This window comes from Quercus robur, chromosome 3 (genome assembly GCF_932294415.1).
Source record: "Quercus robur chromosome 3, dhQueRobu3.1, whole genome shotgun sequence".
NCBI classification, from domain to species: Eukaryota; Viridiplantae; Streptophyta; class Magnoliopsida; order Fagales; family Fagaceae; genus Quercus; species Quercus robur.
Window position 1 is genome coordinate 46246889 of NC_065536.1, and position 11660 is coordinate 46258548.

Below are 11660 nucleotides of genomic sequence, written 5' to 3' on the forward strand. Positions count from 1 at the left end.
CCAAATTCAATGTAAAAAACTTGGAGAGGATTTAATCTAAATAATCCATAATGCAACAATTCACTAATAGAATGGAAGTTTTTAAAATAGACTTAAACCTAAATCTACTACTACCTCATGTAGTACTTACTCACGTTATCACACGCGGCTCCAAATCTACAAACTCTTCTATTATGAATCAGTTGCACACAAACACTCTAGTTTGTGACTTTAAGAGCTCCACTCAAAGATTTAGATCATCAACTATGATGATTAGTGATGGCAGCAACTTTTACAACACTGGATCTTGAGTTTCTTCAAAGAATATTGCCCGTAGAAGATTTTAGAGAGCTTTGGGTACAGAAACCCTAGATCTACAATATGAGGCACAATATGCACTCTTCTCTCTCTCTCTCTCTCTTAAAAACGTGTCTTAGGGTTTCCTTTAAATAATATGTGAATTAGATTTGAAACTCTAATCACTTAATGAGCTTAATGAGGTGTTGGGCTTAATTAAAATTTTGTAGAATCGCATCTCAATCGGTCAAGCCTTCTTCTCGATTGTTCGAACCTGGTAAGTTTCCAATTTCTGAACCTACAGTTTCCTTTTTCTTGTATTTTGACTTGTAACACCTTGAGCATTATCTAATATACCTTATAGACTCTAAGATCTATATTTAGACAAGTTTGTGTTCACGGTCTGCCAATTTTTCTAAATTTTTAGAATCTAACAGTACTATATCTCTTAGACTTTGGACTTTTTTTCTTGGGTATTTGTAAAAGTATATTGGTAGCTATTGCCTGCCTTCTTTGAGCCGATGTTAAATTACAAGCTTGATTCCCAAAAACAAATCTAGGTCTAGTATAGCCGCCCTTCCAGTGGTTGGCATGTGACCACACAAAAAAGACCCTAATTTATTACTAACGATGGCCAAAACGTTCATCGCAAATAACAATGCAATATAAATATATATATATATATATATATATATATTATGATGAAAAAAAATATCTATCAAACACACGAAAAATAGAGGCATGAATTTTCCCTTAAAAAAATGACAATTTCCACTCCAATTATGAAAGGGACCCTAAACACCTTGTTGCATGCTATCATGAGCTTTTATATCACTTGTTGGGGAGACAATACCTTAGGAAGATTCTAATTGAGAGGTTAATACAACATATACGGACATCAATTGACCCAAAAATTTAAGTCCATGAGTTTGGATTCAACTATGTTATATTAATTACTTACTTTTTTCATTATTATTTAATATGAAACTTTACTCACACGTGTATAACCAATAGCACTAGACAACCAATTCAAAGATCAAGGTTAGTAGGAAAAACGAAGGTTATGGTTGAAATCGGGTGTTGTTTTTTGCTACCTAATAGGATAGAGTCGAGTGGGGGAATTGACTCTAAATCCAAGTTCGATTAACCCGTAAGCACCCCCAATCAAAAGAATGCAAAATAAATAAGAGCAAGAAACTGGATAGTCAATTAATCAGACTACAGCTCGTACATGTTAATAGAGACAATAGTAATAATTAAACATGAAGCCCGCATAGCCTTTTCGGGTTATGTTATTGACCCCAAAACCATAAACATCGTTTCAGGGTATTCCAGACTATTTTTCTCCATCAATTAGAGAAGTGACAAGACAAAAAAAAAAAAAGGCTGATAATAAAAGAAAAATAAATAACAAAGGAAAAGAATAAAGAAAATGGAAAGCGTTATCATAACTTTAACAATGATAAAACATGTGGGAGCCAATTAAATTATGTGCATTTTTTGGAGGTTTTTTTTTTTGGTTTTTTGTTTTAAATCTTTCAAGCACTCCTACCGTAGTGCAACACCATGACATGATCTGTGGTTGAGGAGTCTGGAAGCAAAGTCGTCACTGCGTCCCTCGTACTCCATATGTTATCTCTTACATGCTGCAACGTCAAGAAAGGTAGAAGCTGTTGCCCTCTACATGTTATCTCTATCTGCTTCCCATCAATCATAGTCACACGTGCACACACATACACACGTGCACACACACACACACAAGACGTGTTAGCTAGGATTGAAAGAGAATTAAGAGTATCATTATTATGACAATGATAAAGAACAAGTAAAATCAACAACAACAATTGCATAATAAACAGTAGTCTATCCAAATAAGCAATCCATTAATATACATCAACTATATTATATATATATATATATATATATATATATATTACTATTAGTGTTTTTTGTTCTGATCACAACGATTCCAGGGAGGCATTATGTAGCAATAGAAAGATGTCAACATCTATGTTTGTCCTTAATAAATTACAACGATTTCTTACCATTTGATGTTGATAAGAAACAATACATTATCCCTTTTAAAAGTTGTTATTGTAAGTTAACTTTTGCTAGTTATTGGTATCTGTATACTTCCACCATATCCACATCTCTTACATAAGGGATCTCTTTTTTAAGTCACTTGTAAGTAAGGACAAATAATTCACCAAGAGAGAGAAAAAAACAAAGCTTAAGAATATTATTTTACATAAAATAAATAAATTAATAAATAACTTACCTACATTACATCATATATGACATGTTTTTTGGTGCCCAAAAATAAATGAATTTTTTTTTTTTTTTTTTTTTAGAGACTGAGCTCATGCTTTGTCACTGACTTACGTCTCCCCCATGCTATGCCCCATATAAATCTTTGTTACGTCTACTTTAACCATAAAATTCCTCCGTCTAACTTTTTTTTTTTTTTTTTTTTCTACTCCATGATTTCTCAAAATATTTCGGTCAGCGGGTAGGTAATGTAATCTAACGTTAAGGGCTGCCCACCAATATCCCACGATCTCGAACTGCCCGATTTTAATCATTAAAAGGGACCCACCTAGACTTTAATCGTAAGCCAAAATCATGCCCTCTTAGACTTTATTTTATTTTATATATTTATAACTAAGTGATTTCATAATCGATCCAAGCAATAACATAAAGTAATATAAAAATAAAATGGAATTAAAAAAATATAATGGATCCAAAAAGCACGGCGAGGAATAGGTAAGATTATTATATATATATATTTAAAGGTCCTAACTCCTAAGCGCTAACTATATATAAATTTTATATATATATATACCTAGCTATATATTTAAAATCGTCATGCACGTCTCTTTCACGTTGCTTCAGAAAACCCTAATTTGAAGGTCAATATTCCTCCATGAACTACCACCAACTGATTTTCATTCGTCAATTTTATGTGTAATCAAATATAAATAATAATTGTTAAAAGCTTTGGCTTAAAACCTGGCAAAACCTTGTTGTTGGAAGGGTCGCTATTCATGTTAGCTAGTGTGGAATATTATGCCTATATTTTTTTAATTGTGCATGCATTCCATTTACCTAAAATATTAATATAGTACACATTTTTCATGGCTCTTATCCGACTTTCATGGGTATAATCTCTTTTTTTCAACAACTTGCAATGATTCTGTTATAGATTTCTCCTTCATGCATTGCTTTTCCCCGACGTAAAAAAAAATATGTGTGACTTTTGTTATTTCTTATGAATTATTTGTTTGTAATTCAATATATATATATATATATGTTTTTTTCTTGGTTTTGCTTATGGGTTTGATGATGAGGTCTTTTAAATTCTTCGAGAGTGCACCACTTAAGGTTTTGATGGGCCTTTTCAAGCACCATCCGTGGGAAAAGGGAGGCAAATTAGAAAGGGCCTACAATTAGCTGTCGGAAAGCTGAGTTGAATGAATCGAAAGCATGACGAAAGAAGTGATATTAGGCATGCAAGATGAGAGTTGAGACTTGAGAGTGACAGGGTCCACGTGTGATTTTCATGACCCTACGATATGATTTTGATGTGCTAGCATCAACCTTTTCTTTTTCTATGTTAATGAGTGTCAACTAGGCCCAAAGATAATCCAGCAAGTTGAACATGTTTTTTACATCTTAAAGTCAATGCACTCTTTATAAAATCACAAAAAGGACCACCTTCAATATATCTTCTTTGCTTTCCTACATTGATTATTGGCCTAGACTCTTATTCATCTCCATGTAAAAAAGAAAAAAAAAAAAAAAAAAGTTCTCTCTCTCTCTCTCTCTCTCTCTATATATATATATATATACCTCTAACAGATTGCGGCTAATTAATCAAGGTAATCATCACGAAATATAGCATGATAAATGAGAAAAAAGTTTTATTTTTAGTCTAGGCATATGAACCTAGTATAAGCATAATGAATTCGATAATCATATTTAATTAGTGAATCAAATCATCCCAAGAGAGAAAGAGAAGTCCTAAATTTACGCTAAGATTTAAGTATTAAATGTAAGTTGGCCCTCATCTTTCAAACACGCATATAAAACCTAATAATTGTGGGATTGAGTTGCATGCCATGTGTGATAGGTGAGGGTTGGCATTCAGGGCGGCAAAGAGTGGTTCCTAGATAACAAATGATTATATCACCTCTCATGGCAGTGGATCCAATCCATGAAGAAATTGGTCATCTATGGCATAAGTTGACCTTAATAACTAAGTAAAGGATTGGAAATATTCATTATATAATAGCGATGAGAATGTTGCGTGTGTCATACATGACATTCTAAATAGTTACAATAATGTATGCCTCGTACATAACTCTCTTGTGATTAGGTGTCCAAAATTTAGGTATAATACTAATAGAAATACAATATTTTTAAGTCGCAGCTGAGAGAGAGACAGAAAGAGAGATAGTTTTTTGATTCATGGTTGTTGTATATAGCTGTTTTATTAGGAAATAATTTATAAAATAAGATACTGTCTTAATCTAAACTTCTTGCTTCATGGCATGAAATGCAAGAAAACAACAGAATATTCATCCAAATCATGGTATAAGAGTTGACCTAAATACAAGCTTATATGGAAATTCTAATTATATATAATATAATAAAAGAGAATGTTGAGTACGTATGTCATATATACATCCTTCTAATCTAATATATTCTATATGTTGTAGGTGACAGACAATACAAATGATATAGAAACACGGTTTTGGACGAGAGAAAGTAAATTCAACCAAACACTACATGGTTTTATATCTTCTTTTAATAATATGCCGTCTTATTTTAAAAATCAGATTATGCCTCTATAAATTAATGAAATGAATGAAACCATAGCACTACGTGAATTTGTTTGTGTAAATTATATATAATATATTCAATGAGGTTCTAAATATATTTGCTTTTGTTTGCTGCTGTTCTCGTAGCTTTTAATAATCATTTTTCCAGAGTTATTAGTTTTTGTCCTATTAAATCAAAACTTCCCCAAACGCGTCAAGCTTGTACTGGACCAGCGAACAACTGTTCCATTTTTAGAAACCTAATGTTTTGACTCTTCACATAAGCTCAATGTAAATGGGCTCTCATCCTATAAATAAACCTAGTTTTCTTCCCAAAATATGGCTCAAATGTACGCTAAGAAATATTTAAAAGATATTTATTGTCTCATGTGGAAAGGAGGAAAAAAGAAGATAAACAACAAAACATTTTATGAACTTGCTTTCAAGTATAACCAAACTTTGCGTGTCTCTATATCCAATGATGCTCAAAGAAAGCCCCTGCATGTCATGACGTTCAATAAACGTTTTATTTTTCCTACTTTATAAGCATAGTAAGTACATAGTGAATCCATTTTGCAATGCTTCACCATACATACATTGCACTTGGCTGAGCATAACTAGGAGTAATAATGTAATGCCTAATGAATCAAATAGCTTAGCAAAAAAGAAAATATATATATATATATAATTCTTAAAAATGAAAAATGTTTAACCAACCAAACTGCATTTGTTCTATTGGTCTTGGCTTGCTATTAATATAGATTTTCAGCTTGTGAACTTAGTGTAGTTTTTCCCATATTTCCTTGCACATATAAGCCATGTTGAAGATAAAAGGATGATTTTTGTAAATTTTGAGATAAGATCCCCTCTCATTGAATTATCCAATTCTCTCTAATTTTTATTTAGATACAACACATGCATGTGACATTAAAAATTAAATAAATACTATATTTCACACATCCTATTTAAAAATGGGAGAGTTTTAAAGGATTCAATTGGAGAGAATCATTTCCCATAAATTCTTTTAAATAGGAATGAATCACACAATAAGGCAAGTTTGTACATGTCCCACGATTCGTGCTATTTGTACAAAGATATAGTATAAGAACAACTTAAGTACAAGCACTTAGGGTGTTTTCTATTGAGTTTCGCAATAAAATTCAAAAGAATGCATACTTTAAATTAATTTAATTGTCTGTGGAGGGAAAAATATCATTATTTGTGTTCAATTGGTGAATGTAGCTATATATTTGAATTTAATTGAAAAAATTAATATACAATATCTAAAGAATTATAACTTATTTTTGCTTATATAAAATTCGTGGTATTTGTTACTAGGATCCTATAATGTATATTTTCACACCTATTTCTAGTAAAAGCAGTTGAAAGCCAATACACCATAAAAGTAGAAATTTGTATTGACTTGAATTCAAACTCCTTTGTCTATGTTAACCGCCCCCCCCCCCCCCCCCCCAAACCCCCACACATACATACATATATATATATATATATATATATATAAATTTATTTTGGAACTTTTAGGAATATATAATATCTTAGTTAACAACTAGTGCAATGTACGAGAGAGAAAAAAATGATCTTCTATTTGTTATATTGTTTTTTTCTCAATATTTGATAATTATGGTACTTACTAATAGACATTTACTATGTTTGTATATGAAACTGTCTATTCTACCTTTTTATTATTATTATTATGAAGCAAGATTCTGATTGAAGGTGTAAACATAGGAGATTTTAAAGAAAATACTTATTGAATTTAAACCAAATTATATATATATATATATAATATTCAATACCAATCTCCTCTCAAACGAATTGTGGACCTCAAATAAATACTTAGTAGATTGATACTAAAATCAATTCATAATACTTCAAAATAAATGATAATATCAAAAAAATTTGTTGGGAGCTAGATTTCACTTAATGAGTGGGGCTATCTATTTGATTAAATCTCTCATTATGCAATGCACACTAACATTCATTTATATGATGCTTCTACCTACCTCATTATACATCATGACACACTTCCAAATGATTATAGGGTTTTACAAAGAATTATGCAGTCTCTATATTGAGGATAATAATATGGAATCCGTGGTCTAATTTTTACTTGGATTGCTGCTAGAATTTTTGCTCTTTTGTATCAGCTTTTGACATAGCAAGCTATTCCTTGCTTCCTCAACCTTTATCTTATAAGGTATTTAGTTTTAAACTAGTCTAAATTTCTATTCTATGATTAATAACCTAAAAATGAGGGTGCTACTCTATATTAATCTATATTATGCTATAGGTTGTTGAAATAAATGGGCTACTCTTACTCTTATAATTGTCCCCAGGTCAGTAGAAATTCTTCATACAGAAATCTCAAGTAACATTATACTTGAATTATGTTTCATAGGTTTGAAATGCTCAAGTACTACAAAAGGAACTTAAGTTTATAGTAATTATTGAGGGGAGATGGGGTATTCGATGATGGAGTGTGCATGAAGCATTTTATAAAGTAGCAGTACACAACAATGTGAATCAGATAGACTAATTATATCACTTTATACAGTGTATCTCGTGCACACTTAATTATTATAGCATAGAACTAATTTTTTGAGTAATAATTACTGTATAGCAAATTGAATCTATTATGAGTTACTTTCACATATCAGTAAATGACAACCTAAAATTTTGTACAACCTTAAACATGTGTATAATACTTCTTTATAATTTGCTTGTATAATATTATACTTATCAAAACAGTCAGATTCCTAATAGCGAATGGAGGCAATAGTTGAGTGCCTAGCTTAAGATTTGAAGTGTAATTTTGGTAAAGAAAGCAGCCTACTATATAACTCAAATTAGTGAAAAAATTGAGGTTCGTCTTATGTTGGAACCTTAATTAAAAGGGTGTAGATTGTAAATGATACTATTAAGGTTCTTATCTACTAGACAGTACACACACGCATATATATATATATATATATATATATATATTTTTTTTTTTTTTTTTTTTTTTTTTTTTTCTTTGTGTTTGTGTCTGTGTTTGTGTTTGTGAGAGAGAGAGAGAGATGAAATAAGAGGGTAGTCTTTTCTATTATATATTCCTACAGAATAACATATATATATATATATATATATATACCGGATGATCTCAAGTTTCCATATTAAATCAAAGTATTTTCAGTTGAATGGAAAGTAAATTCTAGCTATTATTGTGCCTAATATCAAGATAATACGATCGAGCTTATGTGAGACAGATCTATTCACACTAATTTTGTTTAGCTCACAATCTACAACACATGGAGTGCTAAGGCTTACTCCAAATTTTTTGTGGGATAGTTAGGCTCGTTTTTGAGAGCTTATTTTCAGTTTATTTAGTTTATGTATAACTTTATAAAGTTTTACCCTTTTTTTTAAGGTACAAATATTTATTTTAAATCCAGCAAACAAATGAAAATAAGATGTGTCACAAGTCAGCACTAAGAACTGTTTAGAACATAGGACGACTAAATGGAGAAGATTGTTTAATTATTAATCCTCTCTCTCTCTCTCTCTCTCTCTCATCGGTGAACCATTAGGGTATTAGCATCCCATTTAAAGCTGTACGCAACTCTTCACTCTAATATGCCAACTCAAGCCGCGCTCCTAGCTAAGCCTAGTAGACAGTGAATAAATTAATTAGAACCCTTTTAGGGAACTTACTCGTATTGGAAAATTTCAGTCCTAGGATTTAATGATCATCTATAGCTATTTTTGATAGCCTACTCTCATTAAATCGTTTCAGTTGCTAGGAGCTTCGTATTAATGCATATATTGTTTGAGTATGCTAGTGCTAGATGAACTCTAATATGACCAAACCTGTGTTCATAATATTTTTATCTTGAATTCATGAAAGGGTTATATGTTATGACCTATAAAGTCAGGATTTCCACTACCATGGTGTTTCTATGTTGTGTCTCTTTTATACGTATATCAAATTTTTAGATTTAGATATATATAAAATTAGTTAGTGCATTTTAAGTTTGGTTGTGCTCTCCTGTTTGCCATGGAGGTATTGAAATGTTATTTTCATATATGTTTATGGTCTTTCACAGTAAACCCATTTATAGAAACATGAAAGGCTGGCTATCCCTCTTCCATTTATTTTGGGGTTTGTGGAAATCGGGTGGTAGGTAGTTTTCCGAATTATATCCAGACTTTTCCACTTAAACTTTACACCTAATTAAATCCATCACCAAAAACATCCACAACTAACTAAAACACGAAGCTTACGACCAATTTGGAAAGGCAGATTTTTTCCTGATTTTAGTTGTTCTAAGTTCAAGCCATCTTTTTTACTAGCAATAGAGTTTGAGTTGAAAGACTAATAATACAAAAAGAGAGGATGCTACCTAGCTAGAAATATACTTCCCACCTAAATATGATTTTAACAGAAGAAATAAAAAATATCACTAGAGGAACCCATTTTAGTTCTGCTGTTTCCGTCATGTCTCTAATTAACTTGATGAAATCATATATAGCTTGGTTTTCTATTTTCCACTTTTATTTTATTTTATTTTTGTTTTTTATGCACCCATTTTTGTCATTAATCTGACTGAAATATGCGAAGTAGAGAATAAATAAGGACTACAAGGAACCAAGCAAACATCCACATATGCATTTTCAATGAAAAGAAGTTGCAGTAATGATTTTAAATACCTCTGATTCGCTATCCATTCTCAGCTTATTGACCAAATACTTCATCAAAAATCGAACTTGCATCCTTCCATCCCTGAAGATTTGAAAAAATCAAAATAAGTAACTAGAGAGAAAGAGAGAGAGGTTTTGGGAACTCAAATGAAACAAAACTTTGTGAAGATAAAAGAAAGAGGATGGAATTTGTTACTTGATTCTCAGGTAACTCTTTGGTATCTGAGGCAAAAATGGCTCTTTTACTCTGCATTGAGAAACCAAGTGAAACATCTATTACAAACCAATATGTGCATAGTTATATACTCCAAATATAGGATAAAGAAACAAAGGAAAAAGCTTTCCATTTTTTTTGAAGGAAAAAAGCTTTACATATTCCAAATTGTAATCCTTCTCTTTCAATGAACAAATGAACTTACTGATTTTGGGATGCTTGTAGCATAAACCAAATGCCCGAAAGCGGCCTCCGAGGAGGATCAATAACTCTGAAGTCTAAGCTTGGCCCGGCAACATCGACTCCAGACGGGTACTGAAAGGGCCGTGGAAAGTAGTTTCCGAATGGCATCAAAGGAGAATATGATGGTGATGATGATGTAGAGGAAGAAACAGTCCCCATATTATGCGAGATTGGCCTAAACGCCCAGTTAATCTCATGATGAGGAAAGTTTGAACTACTTCCCGGATGCTGAAAAAACAACGAAGATGTACTAAAACTAGTGGCAGCACTTGGGTAATTCGGAACCGCACGAGGAGCTCTAAATTCTGGAGGCACATGAAACATAGGGGCGCCTATTGGCCTTGCTTGTTGTGAAGTACCGCCACCAGGTAATAGATCAAGCTCGATCAATCCGGAATCTCGTCTCGCTGTTGGGTCTACCTGGTGATCATGATCATCATGCTTGTTGTTGTTGTTGTTGTTGTTGTTATGGATGGCCGTACTTTGAGTTTGAGTGTGACCGCCTATACTCAATTGTAGCCAACCTTCATCTCTCTCTTCGTGAATATTATCCTTAGAGCTCGACCCAGCTTCGTTAAAACTGTTAGTTCTTGATTCATCTTGATCAGCCATCTGACCAACCACTAGATCAGATCCTAAGCAAGATTCAGTACTACAATATTCATAACCTTCTACACGGTTCATAAGACCAAAATTTTCTCTATAAACACCACCGCCGCCACCACAACCAGCATAACCTCCGTAAAGATATTGATGATATTGTTCTTTAGAGAGGTTTTGAGCAGGAACCATGGTCATATCCGACAAGAAGCTAGGAACCCAAACCGGCAGTTTCCTTGATTGTTGTTGGAGTCAGGGCAAGCCATCGGTTGAAGATTGAGGAGTATGGGTTTTATATTTGGAAGTCGTAGTAACATGTGGTGTTGGAGCCATGAGAATGTTTTGGAATTGTGGAATTGAAAAAGAGAGAGATACCCATTAACCAGATAAGGGTTTTTGTTGGATGTTTCATCGTAGACATATCAGAAAACTACGAGGAGAATAAACCTTGCAAATCTCACTTTCCATTAATTCTCTTTGTTTGGAAGCTTGTGGTGGGAGATGAAATAGTTGCAGCAGAGAGAGAGAGAGAGAGAGAGAAAGAGAGATGGTGGTCAGTCAGTTAGATTGAATATTATTATTCTTAAGGAGGTCGAACAGTAATTGTTTTTGACTTTATTTTTAAGACGAAATATATGTTCCACCTGTTTTCTAATGAGAAAAAAAAATATCGGGGGTCCTCCAGCTAACAACTTTTGGGCAAGTTTCAAGGACAAAATGACTAGAAAGGCTCTTTCTTTTTGAAATATCACAAAAAGGTCCTTTTTAGCCCTAACAGGGTCTTACAAAAAGCTTAGAAATGTACAAAT

The 11660-nt window shown here is 32.4% G+C and overlaps 1 protein-coding gene across 1 annotated transcript; it reads right to left on the reverse strand.

The window, feature by feature from the left end:
* Positions 1 to 1458: 1458 nt before the first annotated feature.
* LOC126718087 (uncharacterized) lies at positions 1459 to 11443 on the reverse strand. Its single transcript, XM_050420158.1, has 4 exons — positions 10214 to 11443; positions 9991 to 10041; positions 9804 to 9876; positions 1459 to 1973 (listed from the first exon to the last, which is right to left on the reverse strand). The coding sequence occupies exons 1-4, from the start codon at positions 11047 to 11049 to the stop codon at positions 1815 to 1817; spliced, it is 1119 nt and encodes a 372-aa protein (XP_050276115.1). The 5' UTR covers positions 11050 to 11443; the 3' UTR covers positions 1459 to 1814.
* Between the last annotated feature and the right edge of the window lie 217 nt (positions 11444 to 11660).

Bases quoted from the DNA above. Each gene is read 5' to 3' on its own strand.
- LOC126718087 (XM_050420158.1), bottom strand. From the start codon at position 11,049: ATGACCATGGTTCCTGCTCAAAACCTCTCTAAAGAACAATATCATCAA. The intron at 10,042-10,213 runs GTAAGTTCATTT...TTCTCAATGCAG, and splicing joins CTACAAGCATCCCAAAATCA to AGTAAAAGAGCCATTTTTGC. The intron at 9,877-9,990 runs GTAACAAATTCC...TCAAATCTTCAG, and splicing joins AAGAGTTACCTGAGAATCAA to GGATGGAAGGATGCAAGTTC.